Genomic DNA, 23,074 nt, shown 5'->3' with positions numbered 1-23,074 from the left:
CAGTGACCTTTGGCTAGTTGAAAATGTCTGTACTAGCTTGTGGCATTCACCCAATAAACCCCATTGTGTTCCTGACATGATGGTCTGTAGTGATGCACGGGCTGACTTATAACCCGCAGTCCACGTGGGTCATGAGATATTGTGTGGATGAAGGTCGGGTGGGTGGTGGGCGGGTTGAATAAAGAGGGGAAAAAACATGAAAAATTCATAAATACAATACCAGTCTCATTCCAGGGTTTTTCTTCATTTTTACTATTTTCTACATTGTAGAATAAAAGGGAAGACATCAAAACTATGAAATAACACACAGGGAATCATGTAGTAACCAAAAAAGTGTTAAACAAATCAAAATATATTTTATATTTGAGATTCTTCAAAGTAGCCACCCTTTGCCTTGATGACAGCGTTGTAAACTCTTGGCATTCTCTCAACCAGCTTCATGAGGTAGTCACCTGGAATGCATTTCAATTAACAGCTGTGCCTTGTTAAAAGGTCATTTGTGTAAATTCTTTCCTTCTTAATGCATTTGAGCCAATCAGTTGTGTTGTGACAAGGTACAGAAGATAGCCCTATTTGATAAAAGACCAAGTCCATATTATGGCAAGAACAGCTCAAATAAGCAAAGATAAACGACAGTCCGTCATTACTTTAAGACGTGAAGGTCAGACAATGCAGAAAGTTTCAAGAATTTCAAGTGCAGTTGCAAAAACATCAAGCACTATAATGAATCTGACTCTCATGAGGACCGCCACAGGAAAGGAAGACCCAGAGTTACCTCTGCTGCAGAGGATTAGATCATTAGAGTTACCAGCCTCAGAAATTGCAGCTCAAATAAATGCTTCACAGTGTTCAAGTAACAGACACATCTCAACATTAACTGTTCAGAGGAGACTTTGTGAATCAGGCCTTCATGGTTGAATTGCTGCAAAGAAACCACTACTAAAGGACACCAATAAGAAGAACAGACTTGCTTGGGCCAAGAAACACGAGCAATGGACATTAGACCGGTGGAAATCTGTTCTTTGGTCTGATGAGTCCAAATTAGAGATTTTTGGTTCCAACCGCCGTGTCTTTGTGAGATGCAGAGTAGGTGAACGGATGATCTCTGCATGTGTGGTTCCAACCGTGAAGCATGGAGGAGGAGATGTGATGGTGTGGGGGTGCTTTGCTGGTGACACTGTCAGTGATTTATTTAAAATTCAAGGCATACTTAATCAGCATGGCTACCACAGCATTCTGCAGCGATATGCTATCCCATCTGTTTTTCAATGACACAACACACCTCCAGGCTGTGTAAGGGCTATTTGACCAAGAAGGAGAGTGATGGAGTGCTGCATCAGATGACCTGGCCTCCGCAATCACCCGACTTCAACCCAATTGAGATGGTTTGGGATGAGTTGGACCGCAGAGTGAAGGAAAAGCAGCCAACAAGTGCTCAGCATATGTGGGAACTCCTTCAAGACTGTTGGTAAACTATTCCAGGTGAAGCTGGTTGAGAGAATGCCAAGAGTGTGCAAAGCAGTCATCAAGGCAAAGGGAGGCTACTTTGAAGAATCTAAAATCAAAAATATATTTTAATTTGTTWAAAAAAAAATTGGTTACTACATGATTCCATATGTGTTATTTCATAGTTTTGATGTCTTCACAATTATTCTACAATATAGAAAATAGCAAAAATAAAGAAAAATCCTTGAATGAGTAGGTGTGTCCAAACTTTTGACTGGTATTGTATATAATTCTTGTGCATTGAGGTTCTTCTTTCAATATTTGTATCTGGTGTTAGTACGTAGCCCAAGCCTAAACTATAGAGCCCAGCTGTAGTGCTCCAAATACACGCCAATTGCCAAAATGCTTTTGGGAACGTGGGCAGAAAAAGTTAACGTCGATCCTCTGAGGAAAAAAGTACAATGCCAGAGTTTAATTCAGTAAGAGGAAAGCTGTTCAAAGTTCAAAATATAATAAATAAATATAGTTCAAAATAAATATAAATAGGGCCAGAACAGTATTCTAATGCTTGGGAAAGATTTGGTGAAGTGGCAAAAGAGGATGATAGCAGTGCCGGCTATGTCATGCGTGATGATTGTGAGGCACTATACAAATTCAAAGTCACAAGACCGGACTTTAAGATGGCACAACAAGGGAACTGTAGGTGACTGTTCAAATGGGTTAAATGGATGGAATAATAGCCTAACTGGAATCTGGACACTGACTGTAGGTCTATAACCTTTCACATAACCTAATATAATATTAACTCTTGCAGAATAATTATACAACAAATGTGCATTTTTACTCTGAAACAGTTTTTTGGAGGGTTATTGCATTTTCTCCCCGGTCCCTCAACGTCTTTGCTGCACGAGGGAAGCAGAGACGAAAGAGGAAAGACAAAATAAAATTTACCGATGGCAACTAGATTGAATCATTCATTCTATCGATTTATTACATTATTCTGGTACGCAAGGTTTTTTTTTGTCATTTAGGGCAGTGTTTGCTAAACTCGGTCCTGGGGCCCCCTGGGTGCATGTTTTGGTTTTTGCCCTAGCACTACACAGCTGATACATATAATCAAAACTTGATGATGAGTTGATTATTTGAATCAGCTGTGTAGTGCTAGGGCAAAAAAAAAACGTTCTAGGGCAACGACCCTGTTCTAGGGCAACAACCCTGTTCTTGGGCAACGACCCTGTTCTAGGGCAACGACCCTGTTCTAGGGCAACAACCCTGTTCTAGGGCAACGACCCTGTTCTAGGGCAACAAGTAATGACAGAAGAAAAGCTGTATGTATGTCTAGTTATAGACAAGTTGACTAACTACCAAAATGTTGTAAATTAGAAGCAGAAACATAGCCCTGTCTAAAGATCGTGGATTATTAGCATTTGCGTGTGTGTGAATGAACAGCTGACACACACATCACAAATGGTCAGGGTTTTTAAGGAATACAGTATGTGGCTATTCTTTAAGGCTCAAAATAGATTGAACTTCTTTCCCCTCTCTGTCCCCCCTTCTCCCCCCCCCCCCTCTCTACAGAGGAAGGCAGAGGACACCACTATCACCATTGACGACCCTCCTCTCCACGACACTTCGAGAACCTCCCGTGCTTAAGCCCTTCTCCCATACCTCCCTCCAAGACCACCCTCCCTCCCAGGGGTGAGTCCAGCAGTCGCCAACACCCTGCTGCCACTCCCCTTCCAGGAGACCACACCCACAGAACCTTCTAAACCCCGCCCCCAGCCCTGCGGCTGCAGCCCCGAGATCCCCAGCTCTAAGCCCCGCCCCCTCACACCTGTTGAAAGGAGCGGAAAGAGGGGAAAGAGGAGAGGGGCAGCCGCCTCAGGATTACCCACAATCCTTAGAGCCAGGTGAGTTTGGATTGATGGACTGATGTCTGAGCTGTATGTTTCCTGGTGCACTCTGACCCTGTCACACGCAAGTAGCCTACGAACTTTATCCCCACTCTCTCCCATTCTTCATTCTACTCACAAATATGCACCACACTGTGACAAACACTTGAGCTTTAGTCTCTGGCACGTTCTCTTGCACTGTGTCTTTATTTCTGATATAGTATTCATCAACACCAACTAATAAACCGAGAGACACATAGCGGTCTTATCCCTGATTCCCTCTGCTCTGTGGAGGAGAGAGGAGAAACACTGGAACATTTCATCAGTTCCCAAGGTTAGAGTCTGTACCAGCCTCCATTTACTACTGAGATTGAGGAGGAGGAGGGAGGGAGAGGGAAATAGGAAGAGATAGAGCGAGAATGTGTGTGAGAGAGAAAGCAAGAGAGCGAGAGGAGTAGAGGGAGAAATAAACATTTATATAGAATTGGTGAAAGAAGGATATGGAAAAAAAGAAGGAGAACAGATAGTAGCAGAGACGTTGAGAGATGAAGATGCTGCAGGAAAGATAAGAATACTTGGCCTGTTATTCTTTGATTCTGCAAAGAACGTTTGAAGCAAGGATGGACCCTAGTCTGTGTCTTTGAGTGTGTGTGTGTGCATGTTTGTGCGTGTGTGTGTTGAATGTGTGTGTGTGTGTGTGTGTGTGTGTGTGTGTACTATATATGAGCGAGGTCAGAAACATTTCTGATAGCCCCTCCTTATCCTTCAGAGGTCCTTGAAAGACAGCAGGCGGAAGGATATGCATTCATCTGGCGGCGTTGTCAGGGGGCGGAGGGATACCATCAATAACAGAGTTGTGGGGTGACAGGGTCGGCACTGCAATCCCAGCCAGGCAGCAGGGTGTCATCAATATCCCCTACACATACACACGGACATATAGCCTAGATGCACAAACTGCTGCTGCTGGGATGCCCTATTTCTTACTGCCTATAGACTACACTTGCTGTATCAATGCTTCCTCAACTAAAGCTCTGTTGCCTTATTGATTGAATGATTGATTGATTATTAGTCACTCTTGACTAAAGGAGTTTCTTTTCTATCTGTCTCTCAGATCTTCCACCAGGTTACACCTATCCAGAAATCACCATGGGTTACAAGGCTGGTCCTTCCCCAGAGGAGGCCCGATTGGCTGAACATGCTGATCTGGAGGTGGAGCCAGCTGAACCCTGCCCTAAGCTCCGCCCACACACCACAGGGATTGTGGAGAATGAGGATGCGGAAAAAGAGAAGGAGAATGGCTGCACAGTTGTAGAATCTAGTGGAGTTGTAGAAAGGGAACGAGAAGGAGCAGAGGTGGAGGGGCAATCAGTATCTGAGCCCCCACTATTTGGCAGTGGAGTGAAGACTCTGAAATGGCGCGTGTGTCTGCCAAGTGTTCAAACTCAGCGCACACCCAGCAACTCCGCTCATCTTTAGCCGTTTGCTTTCTGAGGATGCCCAGAAAGGAGAGGCTCTGTGGGGCTGGTCAGCGAAGCTGGTGAAGAACACCAGCAAGCGAAGAAAGATGAGAAGGGGAAAGTTCAGCAGAGTTGAAAAATAACCACTAAGATTGTACTGTTCCTGCCTCTTGAGCTAACTGGACATGGGAGAAGGAGGAGAGAGAGAAGGGTGGATGATGTGAGGAGAAGGAGAAGAGAAGGAGGAAGGTAGAGTGAGTAACGAGTGAAGCCTTGTGGGGATACCAAGCGAGCCCACGGCTCTCCAGCCCCAACCCACATCCCACCTCACCGCTCAGTGATGATCCTGCATCTGGAGTCTGGAGCTTCTTTATTCCGCATGGTTGTGTCACCCGGGATGCCTACCTCATGTGCCCCCTCCAATACACTCTGCCCGCGTGCCACTCCACACGAGGCATGGAGATCCTGGGAAGAGTTGGCTGAGCTGGGATACTGCAGAAGAACAGGAGAAGAGAGAGACAGGAAGTGAGTGGATAGAGAATTGTAATGAACACATTCACACACACACAACAACACACACCAACCACACAAACACACACACACACACACACACAACACACACACACACACACACACAACACACACAACACAACAACTAACACACAACACACATACACATGCAGAGACAGAATACAGAGGCACAAGAGAGAAACAGAGATGGGAGAACTGAGGTGGAACCCAGATGTGCATGCACACACACAACAAGTCCCACTGACTGTCCAGCTTCCTTCCTCTGTCTCTTAGAGCCTCTGTTCAAGTCCAAAGATAAATGTTTCCCTGGGGGGAGAGTGGTGGGAGGGAGAGGGCTTTGGAGTGGTAGGGGCAAAGGAGGAGGAGGAGAGGGAAATTGGATAGAAAGGAGAAAGAAAGAACACAATACAAAGTAGTAGTGTCCCTCCATCCTCCTCCTGCCTCCTCATCCCTCTCCCTCCTCCCCTCTCCCCCTCCCCTCCCTCCCTCTCCTCTCTCTTCAGCTCTGGAGTGTGGCTTGGCTAATTAGAAGCTCTTGTTTAAAACATTCTTCTTAAACGTTCTTCTTTTCCTCCTGAGACAAGGGTTTTATTACGCTGTGCGTGCGTGTTTGTGTGTGTGTGTGTAAGCTGTTAAGTAATCCAGATGATCCCTGTACACCTCATCAGTCTGGTTTTCTTACAGCACTGGCTTTGCTTTTCTCCCGTTGCGTCCCCCTTTTTTTCATTAATAAAAAGCGATGTATCTTCTGTGTAATCCTTCCTTAGCAGCCCTGATGACAGAATTATAAGTTAAAAATTTAAGCGCGAGCAACTGTGTGATATGTGATTGAATGTGCGTGTCTGTGTGTTTAACCTGCTTGGTGTGTGTGTGTTGTGCTGCGGGCGGAAGCTGCATCTCATGGTAGAGCGTCACTAAAGACCCTGGTCGATTCCAGGTACAAAACCGGCTTGTTGGAGTCCACAGGGGGGCGACAATTGGACAGTGTCGTCGGATTAGGGTTTGGCGGGTATAGGCCACAATTGTAATAGGATATTTGTTCTAACTGATTGCTGCTATAAAATAAAGGTTATAAAGAATAATTGAACTCTAAGTGCAAATGTGTGTGTTTACACTGCGTGGGGTGGGTTGTGTGTGTGTGTGTGTGTGGTGTGTGTGTGTGTGTGTGTGTGTGTGTGTGTGTGTGTGTGTGTGTGTGTGTGTGTGTGTGGTGTGGTTGTGTGTGTTGTGTGTGTGTGTGTGTGTGTGTGTGTGTGGGGGGAGGGAAGGCATCTATCTGTGGCTGCCGCCCTTGGGGAGGCTAAACTAGGCCTGTTGATGTCAGCGGTGATGTCATCCAGTCAGGGGTAACCAGAGCCTCTCATTGGCCCAGAGGTCTGACAGATGAGACTCCACTCCAGGACAGGAGAGATACATCCCTCTACCCCTCTTTCCTATCCCTCACTTCCTTTCGTTCTCTGCCTCTTACACCCTTCCTCTTTCTCTCTCGCTCTATCTCTTTCTCTCTCTCTCTCTCTCTCTCTCTCTCTCTCTCTCTCTCTCTCTCTCTCTCTCTCTCTCTCTCTCTCTGAGGGGAATGGTTCATTCATTTATATATTTATTCATTTGCTCATTCTTTCATTCACACTCTTTCTCTGCATCCATCCATCCATCCCTTCCTTTCTATTATTTCTCCCTGCCTTCCTCACTTTTAATATATTCTGTGTACCCTGCCTGTTCTATGGTTTGAGCTCAGGTACACACACACAGGTTTTTAATATTGTCAGTGAATAGCCGTTCAGCTCCAGTGGTCCAGCTCTGAGTGGGTCTGTAGTAAAACCAGACACTGCTTCCTTTTGGCCTAGCAGACCGATCCCTTTCTCTCTCTTTCTCCTCTATTGCCCATCTCTCTTCTCTTCTGCTCTGTCGTCTAGCCTCTCATTCGCCTTCCCTCCCTCTATCTTCTCCTTCTTTCTCTTGCAATGCCACCCTCTCTTCCCCTCTTACACTCTCTCTCGATCTCTCGCTCCCTCTCCGTCTTCCCCTTCTCTATCGTTCTCCTTCTCAGAAGACTTCAGTCCCCTTTCTTGCCCTCCTCCTCTCTCCTCCTGTAGGGTAAATTGGATTGTGTCCATGTCGGTAATGAGGAGATGTAGGAGAATAAATAGATATCTCAATAAACACCTTGCCTCTTATTGCTTCTCCTCTCCCTCGTCCTCCCTTCACCCCCTCCTTACCTCCCTCCCTTTGTCTTTATCATCCTCTCTCTCCTTCTCTCTCTTCTTTTCTCTTGCACGCGGCAATATGACTGTGTCTGTGCAGCTCAGCCTGTGTGTGTGTGTGTGTGTCTGGGGTGGCTCGTCCCTCATGAATATTCTAGTTGATCTGCAGGCGGTGACAATGACAGAGTTAATGACAGTGATAGATGGAGAGACAGCACTCCTTTAGCNGTCCCTCATGAATATTCTAGTTGATCTGCAGGCGGTGACAATGACAGAGTTAATGACAGTGATAGATGGAGAGACAGCACTCCTTTAGCACTCTCCCTCCTTCTTTCTCTCCGTCTGTCCACCTCTTTCCCTCTCACTCAGCCGATGAGTGAGTGTGTGGTCCTGCGTGCGTGTGGGTGTGGGTGTGAAGGCTATAAGTTAGCTTGTAAATCACTTGTTTAGGAGGCGGCAATAGGACAAATCATGTCATATTCTTTTCACACCACTTTCATTTTTTTWAAATTTCACCCCAGAAAGAAGTAACGTTTTTCCTCTCTCTTTTTTAGGTGAGGATGTTTTGACCTTTGACCTGCGTAGCCTGGCGACCCTGGCTGCTGCCCGCAGTCTGGAGCTGGGGGGAGGAGCTACAGGGACGGGTGAGGGGCAGCAGTGTACCGTCAGAAGGACCCTCAACCTGCGACGGAAATGCAGCTGGATGCCTCGCCACGAGCCGGTATGTGTGTATCCCAAAACATACATAGAACTGTATACACTCACATAGAACTGAACACACACACTTATACTTATAATGCACAGTATGAATGGTTTATACATACACACAGATACACAAGCTACCTTTTATATGTTACACCAACAAGCTTGCACAGTTTCACTGCAGAATGAGACGTTTTTCCACGTTTCTCCAAACGTCAAATTTCAAAGTTGCTCCAAACGTCAAATTTCAAAGTTGCTCCAAACGTCAAATTTCGAAGTTGCAAACATGAGTTCTAATCACTGGGATTGAACACGCAACTGCCGGATATCGCAGATTACACCCATCCACCACCCCTGTTCACAAACCCCAGCAAAACCCATGCCTACTTGATTGTAATAGCACTCACCGTTGCCCCTAGTGGCGACGTCCTGTATTTAGGCACAAGCTATATTTTTGCCCTTAGTGGATGGTTTTGACGGCGTCTCCCGACGTCCTAGGGACCTGCAAAAACGTCATATTTGAACTTGAATCTGGAGTGATCTCTCTGAACGACACACAGTACAGTCCATTTACAGTCTACTATATATTTAATGTCTGTCTGTATTGCAGGTGTGTCCAGTGAAGGCTGCCATGGAGACGATGGATGAGGCAGAGCTAGCGATGCGAGTGCAGCTAGCGGAGATCCAGAGACGTTACAAAGAGAAACAGAGAGAGTTAGCCAAGCTGCAGAGAAAACATGACCACCAGAAAGCAGAGACCTCTCACAGCCCTGTTCGCAGACGACCTGGTCGCCCCCGGAAACGCAAGTCTACCCCCGGTCCCAGCGCCTCAGATGGCCCCAAGAGACTCAGGTGAGTGTCTCCGCAGGGGTTCTTCTATCCAGATACACTACATGACCAAAAGTATGTGGACACCTCCTCGTCGAACATCTCATTCCAAAATCATGGGCATTAACATTCAGTTGGTCCCCCTTTTGCTGCTATAACAGCCTCCACTCTTCTGGGAAGGCTTTCCACTAGATGTTGGAACATTGCTGCGGGGACTTGCTTCCATTCAGCCACGAGCATTAGTGAGGTCGTGCACTGATGTTGGGCGATTAGGCCTGGCTCGCAGTCGGCGTTCCAATTCATCCCAAAGGTGTTCTATGGGGTTGAAGTCAGGGCTCTGTGCAGGCCAGTCAAGTTCGTCCACACTTTTCTCAACAAACCATTTCTGTATGGACCTCGCTTTGTGCACTGGAGCATTGTCATGCTGAAACAGGAAAGGGCCTTCCCCAAACTGTTGCCACAAAGTTGCAAGCACAGAATCGTCTAAAATGTCATTGTATGCTGTAACATTAAGCTATCCCTTCACTGGAACCATGAAAAACAGCCCTATACAATTACTCCTCCACCAAACTTTTAAGTTGGCACAATYCATTCGGGCAGGTAGCGTTCTCCTGTCATCCGCCAAACCCAGATTCGTCCATCGGACTGCCAGATGGTGAAGCGTGATTCACCACTCCAGAGAACGCGTTTCCACTGCTCCAGAGTCCAATGACGGTGAGCTTTACACCGCTCCAGCCGACACTTGGCAATGCGCATGGTGATCTTAGGCTTYTGTGCMGCTGCTCGGTCATGGAAACCCATTTCATGAAGCTCCAGACTAACAGTTCTTGTGCGGACGTTGCTTCCAGTGGCAGTTTGAAACTCAGTAGTGAGTGTTGCAACCGAGGACAGACGATTTTTATGTGCTACACGTTTCAGCATTCGGCAGTCCCGTTCTGTGAGTTTGTGCGGCCTACCACTTCGCGGCTGAGCCGTTGTTGCTCCTAGACGTTTCCACTTCACAATAACAGCACGTACAGTTGACAGGGGCAGCTCTAGCAGGGCAGAAATTTGATGAACTGACTTGGAAAGGTGTCATCCTATGACGGTGCCACGTTGAAAGTCACTGAGCTCTTCAGTAAGYCRATTKTACTGCCAATGTTTTGTCTAGGGAGATTGCATGGCAGTGTGCTCGATTTTATATGCCTGTCAGCAACGGGTGTAGCTGGAATAGCCGAATCTACTAATTTGAAGGGGTGTCCACAAACCTTTGCATATATAGTGTATATTTACTGTACTTCTATGGTTTTCAATAAAGTATTGTTCCCTGAGATGAACCTTGTTGAGAATCTTTATGAGAGGAACTGCTACTGCTGAGTGGAGGCAATTGCTTCTCTATTGCGCATCCGTCAAACACCACCACCACAACACACACACACACCAAAAACAACAACACACACAAAACCATCAACAACATAAACCACACACCACACACTAGCGATGCCATAACGTGTGTGTGGTTGTGTGTGTGTGTGTGTGTGTGTGTGTGTGTTGGTGTGATGTGTGTGTGTGTGGTGTGTTGTGACCTGATAACCGGTGTGGTTTTCTAAATAGAGAGGATGTTATAGAATTTAATCAGCTAGAGGAGAGACTCAGTATCATCAAATTAATCAGATTTAACAATAGTTTATCACCACGCACATCATGATTATGTCCTAGTCCCTCTCACCCTCCAGCCATTAATGAGGCTGACAAGTCCTATGTACTTATCACAGTGATGAACTGATACCAGCCTCTTCTTTAACACTACACTTGAGCTTCGAGCGCAGGCATTCACAAAGGCTGCACCACACAACACCACGAATTAACAAGACAAACCCCCTAATGCCTACATGCTCGTTGACCTCCTCAAACAAGGACACACAGACAACACCAAACACACCACACACACACACAGCCATCACACACACACCACCACACAACACACATTGCAACACACGAACCCACACACACACACAGTACCTCCACAGTGTTACATCAAGTGTTAAGTTCATGAATATTGATGAAATGTGTTTTCTGGTGTGCTCCCACTGAGTAGTGCTGTTCCTCGTCTGATTAAACGATTAAAAAACTAAAGGTTTATCAGGTTACCATATCGAATTACAAGAACTAATGAAAAATGACAACCACACACACACACAAAAACACATTCACAAATTCGCATGATTTTACATACTGCACAGATAAATGCATAGACGAACACTCACAGACATATTCGTTTAATTACTGGAGCTGGCTGGTTTGTGACAGGGTGTATTTTTTTGTCTTAATTAATGATTACGTGGTATATCAATAGTGTAGTTCCTTCATCTCAGAGAGAGGGGGGGGGGGGGGGGTGGGGGGGGGGGGGGGGGGGGAGTGAGTGAGGGTGAGAGGTGAATGTCTGCTACTGATGGTCTGTTTGGGTGAGTATTGTGACAGGGTATTGGAGAGAGGAAAGGGGGGAAGGGTGCTGTTATTGTAATTTAATACTCTGTTAGGGCTGGGACCTCACGTTATGATAGTATCTCGATACTTTGGTGCTATTACGATATGCATTGTGATTCTATTGCGATTTGATGTTCCAAACATATTGCTCACTATATGTCTGCTGCAAAGGGACGAGAGAGAGCAGGAGAAAACTAGTTGATCAGTCATGGAAATAAAAGTGCTGAAAACAAATTGTCTCCCTATAGAGAGCAATAGTAATGGTGTCTTTTTGTAGGCACCAACTCCGCCAGGGTTCGTTGGACAAAGCCTATTGGAAAATGAATGGAGTTTTTATAGGGTTTTTGGATAAACGCCGAAAATAAGGTCTGTGGTTACCACAGGTTTAGGAGATCCAATATGTTTTGTTCTATGAGATAATCTTCATCAGCTACGTCACCTTTTGTGAATTTTGAAGAATGTATGTCATCAAAACAAGCACATAAAGGCTTCCTAATTCAAAAAGGTCATGTTAACAGACTGATAATATCTCATAGAACAAAACGTATAAGATCTCTTAAGCCTGTGTTAACCTCAGACCTTATTTTCGACGTTTATCCCAAAACCCTATTCTTTTCCCATTCATTTTCCCATAGGAATAGCTGAACGAACAAGATGTAACTCATTTCTGATTTTTAGGACTACAAGCTGGCAAGCTATATTTAAAAAGAAGATGGAGAACAAGCTATGAAGGAAAAATACTGGAGTTTTGGTGCAGGTAGAGTCAACCAGCACAAAAATAATATTGCAATATTGTCAAAACGATACGATGCGATATATCGTCAAAAAGAATATCCCGATATGTAACTGTACCGATTTTTTTCTCCAATCACTATTCTCTGTGGATTTACATTATTCTACGTCAACTGACTGCCGTTGCACACTGACAGAGGGCTAACGCTGGGGCTTAGGGCTGACTGGAGGTCAAAAGGTCAAAGGTTGAAAGGAGTGGTAAGGGGTGATGGTGACAGACAGGTTAAGGCTGGGCCATGGAGGGTTGATGTGGGGGATGGGTATGGGGGACGTGGGAGTTTGTTAGGGGCAGTTTAGGGGTTTTAAGGAAGCTGCCCACTGGGCACACACTGGTTGAATCAACATTGTTTCCAAGTAATTATAATGAAATTACGTTGAACCAACTTGGAATAGGCGTTAAATTGACGTCTGTGCCCACTGGATGGCTTCTCTGTAGATCTTAACTTCAGCAGAAAAGTTTTGAATTTGTCTGAAATGACAAACTAGACCACCTCGTATTTCTCTCAGGTTTCACATTACAAATCCTATCTTCCCCTCCTCTTTTTCATGCTCCTCCTTTCCTCCACTCATTCCCTGTTTTATCCTCTAAAATCTCCCTCTCTTTTCCTCTCCTCTCCTCTCCCTCCCTTCTCCCTTTACTCCGCTCATTCCCCAAATCTATCTACCTCCTCCCTCCCTCTCTTTTTCTTGATGGGAGATGCTGAGCACTCTGTGGGAATATAAGATTCACCTGCCTCAGACACCAGCTGCTCACAGCAGTGTGTGTGTGCGTGTGTATGTGTGTGTTGTGTCTGTGTGTAATGTGTGGTGTGTGCTGTGACTGTGTGTGTGTGTGTGTCCACTTTGAGAGATAAAAGAGAAGAAACGAGACAGAAAGAGAAGAAAGAGAGACAGCTGGGGAGAGCAGAGAGAGAGAGAGGAGAGTCAAGAGAGCATGAGAGAGAGCCAGAAAAGGGTAGAGAGAGAAGAGTGGTGTTCAATAGAGGTTATGTTTATCGATCCAGCCCCGGAGCGTAGGTCAATGACAGACTCCCGCTGAGACTGCCTGTCGCCCTCTCCCTCTCACTCTCTCTCTCTCTCCTCTTCTCTCTCTCTCTCTCCTTCTCTCATCCTTCTCTCTTCTCTCCTCTCTCTCTCCTCTCTCTCTCTCTCTTCTCTCTCCTCGCTTTCTCATACTCCTCGCTCTGTGTGCTCTCTTGTTGTTAGCTCCTCTCTTTTTGCTCCCTCCAACTCTCCCCACCCCCCTCTCTCTCACTCGCTCTGTTTTTCTTCAGTAGCTGTCTCGCCAGCTATTTCTCCCACTTTCTGTGTGATTCAGCAGGGTCTCATATTCACCACTCCTCTTGGATATTTCAGAGTTTACCGACACGAATGCCTTCTCTCCAAACAGCCTCCGTACGGGAAAATACCCCCCCCCCCCCTCTCTACTCATCAAAAGGCCAGAGAGAGAGAAGGAAAAAAGGGAGAAAGAAAGAGAAAGCAGGAAGGGAAAGAAGACGACGAGAGAGAGAGAGAGAGAGAGAGACGAGCAGAGAGAGACGAGATGAGAGAGAGAGAGCAGAGAAGAGAGAGAGAGAGAGCAGAGAGAGCAGAGACAGTAGAGAGAGAGAAGGAGAGAGAGCAGAGAGAGAGAGAGAGAGAAGGGCAGAAAGACATGACCTGTTACCTTTTCTTTGATCTTCTTTAGCCTTTCTGTTTGCACCTCTCCATCTTCCCCCCTTTAATAAAATCCATCTCTCTCTCTTCTTCATTTGTTTTAGGGTGGCGGATGAGGAAGCAGAAGGGGGTGGAGAGAAGCGGAGGAAGAGGATGACCAATCATGGCTTCCTCAAGAGGAGGAGAGGTCGTCCCAGCCTGAGCTCCAGACTAGCACGGAGGGTGACCCAGCTGAAGCAGAAGGCTGTGGCCCAGAGAGGTGCACCATCAGGGGGCATGCACCGCCACAGAGTGGACCCCAGACCTGGAGCCCACGCAAACTGCAGAGAGAGTGACACAGGTAAAACACACACATGCACTCCACACATGCACACATGTATGTACACATACACACAGGCACACACACACACACATGTAAACCTTGTACCTCATACACTCCCTGACACTAACACACCCATGTTTCCATGTCCACCCAGCAGCCAATACATCCAGTGCCCAGCAGGACTGGGCGCCCAATCAGGGGGTGAGGAGGAGGAGGAGAGGTCGGCCAAAGGTCAAACTGGGCGGACCATCGACCAGAGTCCTCCGCAGAGTGGGCGAGGCCTCTGTGAACCAGGAAGTGAACGAGGGGAAGAGCAACAGCYAGACCTCCGGCCAGGGTGAGTTACGTCTCAATGAGATGTCTCCCAGCTGTGTGTGTGAGTGTGTGTGAATGTGTGAGTGTGTGTGAGAGTGTGTGTAAGTGAGTGAGATGTCTCCCATCACGGTGGCCTCCTCTCACTTCCCGGCTCGTCTGTCACACCATTAAAACCGTTAACGGCTGCCCACTGGCATGCGGCCCCCAAACCCGCGCTGTAACGTGAACCTCGCTATCGCCTCTTTTAGAATGTCACACCCCTGTCCCCCCCCCTGCACCCCCCCCAAATCCAACCAGTAGAGACACAATGTCCCCCTTTCCTCAATAATCTCAAATTAACATTTCATAGAAATAAAGTGAAGTGTCCCAATGTCTGTCAGTTGATTAGGTCCTGTGTGTGTGTGTGTGTGTGTGTGTGTTGTGTGTGGTGTTGTGTGTTGGTGTGTGTGTGGCTGTGTGTTGTGTGTGTGCGTGTTGTTGTGTGTGTTGTGTGTGTGTCTGTGTGTGTTTTTGCCACTATCTGCCTGTCCCCTCGCAGGCAGCGGAGTGTTTGTGATGTGTGTGTGTGTGTGAGAGAGTGTTGACGAGGACACTGAGTAAGTGACAAGTGTGTCAGCAACGTGTCGACACCCGACACGACCCCCAGTCAGCCACCCACAGCTGCCAATAAAGATCTGATCTGTGTGTGTATATGTGCATGTGTGATTGTGTGTTTGCATGGGTGCGTGCGTGATTATTTGTGTGTACAGTACGTGTGTGTGTGCTTATGCTTGTCTGTGCATGAGAAAGAGAGATAGCCATTGGGTTTCCTTGACRGCAAAAATTACTGTCTAAAATAAATAGTTCAAATCCAGCGATATATTATATGGTAAAAAAATTGGGAAGTTATATTATTTTATACTAATATAATTGCTCAGAGAAAGAGACTTTGTTTAACAAGTAATACTTTTTTTGTTTATTGGCACCACTGTTTTCAATACCTTTCAATATCTTTTAATACCTAGGGATTCTTTTCTGCTCATGCATTCTCATTTTGACACCAAACCCACACTGGTGTGCGTGGCCAAAGAGCTCTATTTTCATATCATCTGACCAAAGCACTAGTTCCAATCCAAGTGCCAATGCTGTTTAGCAAACTCCAGGTATTTACATGTGTTGGATGACATGAAAATATAGTTTTTTTTCCATGGACAACAGTGGTGGGTTTGGGTGTCCAGGTGAGAAAGCATGAGAAGGAAAGAATCCCATACATACAGTAAATATGGTGGTGGAGCTTTGATGTTATGGGGCTATTTTGCTTCAACTGGTCCTGGAGCCCTTGTAAAGGTCACCGGCATTATGAACTTTACAGTACTAGGATATTTTAGTCAAAAACCTGGTTGCCGCCAGGAGGCTGAAACTTGGCTGCAAGTGGATCTTCCAACAAGACAATAACCTCAAGCACACATCAAAATCCACAAAGAAATTATTAATAGTCCACCAAATCAACATTTTGCAATGGCCATCTGTCTTCGGACTTGAAACCAATTGAAAACTTGTGGTTTGAATTGAAGATGGGAGTCCATAAGCGCAGACTAAGGATATCGAGAATCTCAAAGGATTCTGTATGGAGGAATGATCCCTCCCAATGTGTTCTCCAACTCATAAAACCTTCTAGAAAAAGGCTCAGTGCTGTTATCCTCGGAAGGTGAGGTCAATAATTTTTACCCCTGCCTTTTTGAGAGAAACATTTATTACTTGTTAAACAAATTACTTGTTAAAAATTACTTGTTAAACAATACATTATAAACATTATTACTTGTTAAACATTACTTGTTAAACTCTTTCTCTGAGCAATTGTATTAGTATAAAAGACAATAATTTACCCCCCCAAAAATGGAACATACAATATATCTCAGTATTTGTTTTATTTATTTTATACAGTCATTTTTGCTCATCTTTATCAAGGGTGTCAATAATTTTGGACCCCACTGTAGCTTCTCTACACTGTCTTTCACTAGAGCCTGAGCTTGAGATGGTTGTGTCACAACTGATCTCCAGACAGTTTCTAATCAATTTTATTGATCCCTTACTTCCACAGAGGAGGAAGATGAGGGGAGCTATGACAGCGACAAAGGAACCAATGACGTCAAGATGACGCCACCATCCGCCAAAGACACGCCAATAAATACTGCTGCGATTGGCCCAGCCGCTATGCTTCAAGCCAATCAGAAAGCCAGGAGCAAGAAGGAGAGGCAAGGTGATGATGCAAGCATGCCCAGTGCGGAGCTGAGGATGAGAGGAGCCCCCTGCACACCGCGTCCTGCTACTGCAGACCAGAGACGCCCAGAGCTCCAGGAGCCACAGGGGGCTATGAGAGGACTGGTACCTAGCTGGAGGGCCTCATCAGTGGGCAACAGCCTCCAGGACAGCAGGGGGGTCCAGGGACCTCTGGCGGAGGCCGAGATGAAGAGCTCAGGACCCCAAAGRATTCTGGGACAGGTGAGGAAGGGGAATGAGAGGACCTGGGGGGAGGGACTGTGGGTCTCTAGGTTAATCAAAAACGGCTTCCTCTGTTAAAATCTCCCTCAGCTACTTGAGACTGTTAAAATGCATGTGTTACGGTTTCTCTCTAGCTACATGGTGATTATGATCATTGTCTATAATGCTAACCTGTCCTGACCTGTTTGGTTGTTCCAGAGGAGAGGCTGCTGGCTGGAGACTGAAACCCAGAGAGAGGACACCACCAGGGGCAGGAAGAGCAGGAAGAAACAGGTGAGGATCGGGGTCAACATGGGCGGAGGGGGAGGGGGAGGGAGGGGGGTCATGAGAGAAGGAGGGATAGGGGCAAACAAAAAGAGGCAGTGTGGAACAGGAAATGGCAGTTGGTGGAGAGATAGAGTCCTGAGCAGGAACAACAGGTAGAGTAGAAGAGAGAGGATGAGTGGGCATGGAGTAATGGGGAAAAGGTACATAATGTAACTGGAAAGGTGATGTAAATGTGCTTTGGCGAATTTAAGTCAGAAGCTATTGCATGACATATCTTATTATTACCAAACTGCATGAGCTGATCAGTTTTAAACAACCGTGAATCTGTCAGCTGGTGAGATATATGACGGATGAATAAGGGTGATGTCGTGTGTGTTTTGGTGAGATATATGACGGATGAATAAGGGTGATGTCGTGTGTGTTTTGGTCGGTTGTTTGTGAGGAATTGGACGGGAATAAGGGATAGTGTGTGTTTTGGTGAGATATATGACGGACAGGGTGATTCGTCGTGTGTTTTGGTGAGATTATTAACGATGAATAAGGGGATGTCGTGTGTTTGTGGAGATATATGAACGGATGAATAAGGTGAGTCGTGTGTTTTTTTGGTGAGATAATGACGATGAATAAGGTGATGTCGGGTGTTTGGTGATATAATGACGATAATAAGGGTTGAATGTCGTGTGTTTTGGTGAGATATGACGGATGAATAAGGTGATGTCTCTGTGTTTTGGTGAGATTTAGACGGATGAAGGTGATGTCGTGTTGTTTTTGGTGAGATATAGACACGAAATAAAGGGTATGTCGTGTGTGTTTGGGAGAAACAGCCCTGAGGTTTGCCTCTGACTGATCCGTATCAATCATACGGAGGGAATGTGACAAACACAGACCTAAGCAAACAGCACAGAACAAAAACCCCAATATACACAACATACTTACTAAACTCACACACAGCCGCACGCTACTAAATACATACACTTGTTCATGTCGCATACACACATTTCCACACACACCAACCCAGAGAGGAGTATATCCTACCCCGGTGATGAACACCTGTCACAGTAATATATTCCTTCATGTGAAACACCCAGCAAACACACACCACACACGCACGCACGCACGCGCGCACGCACGCACGCACCAGCACCACGCCACGCAGCACGCACGCACGCACGCACACACACACACACACACACACAACACACACCACACACACACACACACAACACCTGCTCACCGACACACGCCCGCCCAAAACACACACACACCCACACCCAACACACACACACACACACACACACCACACAACACACACACACACACACACACACAACACACAACACACACACACCTCTACACCCCACATCTTCAGCAGTAATAATGGTCCCTCTGTAAAGCCAGATACAGGCAGAAACCTGTTGAAGGCTGATACAGCTCCATCATCAGTCATCAGTCATCATAGGAACCACTTAAACGGAATAGGACAGGGCTGTGTGTGTTGGTTGTGGTGTGCGGTGTGTGGTTGTGTGTGGTGTGTGTGTGTTGTGTGTGTGTGGTGGTGTTGTGTGTGGTGTGTGTGGTGTGTGTGTGGTGTGTGGTGTGTGTGTCGTGTGTGTTGTGTTTGGTTGGCGCGGGGTGTGGTGAGGTGTGTGCGTGTGGGACAGGGGTAATCTGAAGCAGTATTGGCAGAGGTTAAGGGTTCTGCTTTGTTAGGCCTCACTAAAATACCAAATGAACTCGATGAGCAATGAATTAAGATATCGACGCTGTTACCCCTCCTCCAGATCAACATTAGCACCTCCAAACCAAATAAATCTAGAATCGGCTCCTTATTTCGCAACAAAGCCTCCTACTCATGCTGCCAAACATAACCTCGTAAAACGACTATCCAGACGATCTTGACTTCGGCGATGTCATTTTCAATAGCCTCCACACTCTACCACAAACTGGAGTGTCGTCACAGTGCCATCCTGTTGTCACAAAGCCCATATCCTGCCACCACTGCGACTGATGCTCTCGTTGCGGCACACTACATACGTCGCCAAACCACTGCGCCAGGATCTATAATCTTGTAGGTAAGCCCCGCCTTATCTCAGGTCGCTGGCACCATAGCACACACCCGAAGCACACGCTCCACAGATTATCCACGGTCATCCAAAGCCAACACCTCTTGCCGCTTTCTTCCATTTCGCTGCCAATGACGGAACGACTTGCAAAAAACTGAATAGAGCTAATTCCCCTCGCTAACTGTAAGCCAGCCTGTCAGAGCACTTACGACACTGACCTGTAACACCACTGTAAATAGCACACCCAACTACTTCATCCCATATTGTATTTCTCGCTGCTCTTGCCCCCAGTACTCTACTTGCACATCATCACATCTACACTCACTGTTATGCTAAAATGTAATTACTAAGCTCTATGGCCTATTATTGCCTACCTCCCTAACCTACACATTTGCACAACCGTGCATAGATTTCTGTTATTGACTTACGTTTGTAGTGTGTAACTGTGTTGTGTTGTTGTCGCACTGCTGCTTACTTGGCCAGTCGCAGTTGTAAATGAGAGTTGTTCTCAATCGGCTACCAGGTTAAATAAGGTGAAATAAAAAAATAAACCACATTGAATAGTGCTGCGAGAACAAAAGCCTGTACACTCTGTAGCTGCCAGGAACGTGGGAGGTGTACCACTGGTGGATTAAAGATATATAGTTCTAAGATGTAATTCCTGTCGCAGGCTAAGGGCGTGCAGTGAAGCCGGCCGAGAGCTTTGCGGCTGAGAAGGATCGCCGGGACGAGGAGAGCAGCTTCTCCGAGGGGAGGAGGAAGACATGGACATATACTCACACACGCAGAGCACCAGGTGAGAACACACACACACACACACACACACACACAACAACACACACACCAACACACACACACACACACACACACACACACACCACACAACCACACACACACACACACACACCACACACACACACACACACACACCCAACAACACACCACAGGTCCAAACCAGTCAAAGTCATCATTTTCTCTCTCGTCTTCTCGCTTTCTATCGCCTCCCTCTCTCTCTCAGCCAGTGCTAACTGTGTCTGAGCAGGAGATGCTGGTGATGTCGAAGGTGTTGAACTAAGGAGAGAGCTCTGTACTGCTGCGCGACTACACACTCGGACCTGCCGACCATTAAGGCACTGACACCTACGACACTACTCATATGGCCGCTAACTACAGATAGACATGTTGATGCAAAGACTGGCTGACTGGCTGTAATACTTACCATGTAATACATTACATTAATACCTGCATCTCCCGCTCTCTCTCTCCGTCGCTCCTCTCTCCTAGATTCCGTGTAGGATCGAGGGGGAGGGGGAACAAGCTAGGATCTACTCCTAGAACAGCTATTAGAGAACAGGTTGGATTCGCCGCAGACGGAAGCCATCTGACCCGAAGCGGTTTGTGCCTACGGAGCGACCTCCCGCTGCCATCTACCCGGATACTCACAGAGGGGTCTGGAGAGGAGAGAAGGAGGGCAGTGTGATGGAGTTGGATGACGGAGACAGAGAAGAATCTCTCTGCCCAACCTACGCCTGCTGCCCCCAGGTTACCAATACACTGTGAGACACTGGCTCTCTGCTCTGTCTCTGTCCTTCCTGTCTCTGTCTCTGTCTCTGTCTTCTGTCCTCTGCCTCTCTCTCTCTCTCTCTCCTCTCTCTCTCTTCCCTCTTCTCTCTCTCTCCCTCTCTCTCTCTCTCTCTCTCTCCCGTCTCCCTCATCCTCTCTCTCTCTCTCTCTCTCTCTCTCTTCTCCTCTCTCCTTCTCTCTCTCTCTATTTTCATATATATTACACATTCCTGGAGGGTAAATACAGGTCCGGAGAAACTGGAGTCTGCAACATTCAATCCAGCTTCACGCTAAATATTGTTTGCCCTACCTCCCCCGTCCGCCCCCCCTCCTTCGTCCATCTTCTCTCGTCACTCTCCGCATGTCACTTCCTCCGCCGTCACACACCTCCCCCTCTCTCTCCCTCTCCCTCTCTCTCCTCTCTCCAAAGTCAAATTCAGATTGCTTATTGGCATGAATAAATGTAAATATGCCAAAGCAGTATAGTGGTACAGCATTTCAGTAAATACAGTAAATGCAGAGGATAATGAATACAGTGAATCAGTAGTAAAAGTAATATACATATAATCATGTTCAGGTACACCACTCGCTGTTGTATTGTGTAACTTCGTCGAGTACATTTCAATTAAATCAAAATAAAAAAAATTTAAAGAAAAAGAAAGAATGGCTAACAAATAATCTCTCCTGTACACTCCCTCTCCTCTCTGTTCTCTCTCTCCTCTCTTCCCTCTCTCTCCCTCTCCTCTCTCTCCTCCTCCTCTCTCTTCCTCTCTCTCTCTCCAGGTCTTCGCTCCAGCCCTCCCAGCTGCTTTCACCTGGTCGCGGGTCGCAGAAGCCACCCAGGACGTAAGCAAGCCCACAGAGAGACCAACCATGGGGAGGCAGAAAGCGAGCCAGGAGCCAGACCAGGTATATGGCCAGAGCAAACCATGTATTCCGATACAAAAACAAAAACCTACATGTGGTTGGTCCCCATTCATGAGCTGAAATAAAACATTTCCATACGCACAACAACAACAAAATCTCTCAAATTTTGTTCAAAATGTTATCTACACTCCTGTAGTGAGCATCTCCTTGCCAAGATAATCCATCCACTGACAGTGTCACAATCAAGAAGCTGATCAACAGCATGATCATTTACCAGGTGCACCTTGTGCTGGGGACAATAAGGCACTCAAAAATGTGCAGTTGTTCATACAACACTACACCACAGATGGTCTCAATTTGAGGGAATGTGCAAATTGGCAAGCGAATCAGGAAGTCCACAGAGCTGTTGCAGAGATGAATTTCATCTCTTCATAGCTGCCCCAGTCGTTGAGATGGCATATTCGAAGGCCTAAATCGCAACACGGTAACCACCCAGCCCAGACTCCACATCCGGCTTCTTCACCTGCGGGATCGTCTGAGACCGCCACCCTAACACGCGATGAAACTGTGATTTGCACAACAAAATAATTCCGCACAGACTGTCAGAAACCGCCTCAGGGAAGCTCATCTGTGTCCTCACCAGGGTCTTGACCTGACTTGCAGTTGACGTCGTAACGCACCTAGGACAAATCTCACCTTGATGGCCACTGGCACTCAGAGAGGTGCTCTTTCACCGAGATCACGGTTCACTGTACCGAGCAGACAGACAGCATGCATGTATGGCGTTGTGTGGCGACGGTTATACTGTCAACGTGTGAAACAGAGTGCCCCTGGTGTTGGTGGGTTACGGTATGTATGGCAGGCTAAGCTACAGACAACAAATTCCTGGAAGCTAAAATGTCCAGTTCTCCATGGCCTGCATACTCACAGACATGTCACCATTGCGCATGTTGGGATGCCTGGTCGACTTGTACGACAGCGCGTTCAGTTCCTGCCAAATCACGCAACTTTGCACAGCCAAGAAATGAGTGGACAACATTCCACAGGCACAATCAACAACACCTGACAACCTATCGCGAAGGAGAGTGTCACGCTGCAGTGACGGCAATGGTAACACCAGCTAGACTCAGTTTTCTAATCCACGCCCCTACCTTTTTAAGTATCTGTGACCAGCACGATCTGTAATTTCAAATATCATGTGAAATCCATGATAGGCCTAACGAAC

General features: G+C 46.6%; 1 protein-coding gene across 1 annotated transcript in view; it reads left to right on the top strand.

The window, feature by feature from the left end:
- Positions 1-23,074, top strand: part of bahcc1b (BAH domain and coiled-coil containing 1b) — a 43,638-nt gene that overhangs the window by 5,240 nt on the left and 15,324 nt on the right. Inside the window, 10 exon segments of the mRNA XM_070445037.1 lie at positions 3,025-3,095; positions 3,097-3,356; positions 4,450-4,753; positions 5,250-5,320; positions 8,082-8,248; positions 8,840-9,081; positions 14,076-14,311; positions 14,448-14,630; positions 16,689-17,089; positions 17,288-17,362. Of these exon segments, the coding sequence (XP_070301138.1) occupies positions 3,025-3,095; positions 3,097-3,356; positions 4,450-4,753; positions 5,250-5,320; positions 8,082-8,248; positions 8,840-9,081; positions 14,076-14,311; positions 14,448-14,630; positions 16,689-17,089; positions 17,288-17,362 (2,010 nt within the window).

This window comes from Salvelinus sp. IW2-2015, linkage group LG8 (genome assembly GCF_002910315.2).
Source record: "Salvelinus sp. IW2-2015 linkage group LG8, ASM291031v2, whole genome shotgun sequence".
Taxonomy (NCBI): Eukaryota; Metazoa; Chordata; class Actinopteri; order Salmoniformes; family Salmonidae; genus Salvelinus; species Salvelinus sp. IW2-2015.
The sequence above is the reverse complement of the archived record's forward strand: the minus strand, read 5'-3'. Positions and strand labels throughout refer to the sequence as shown.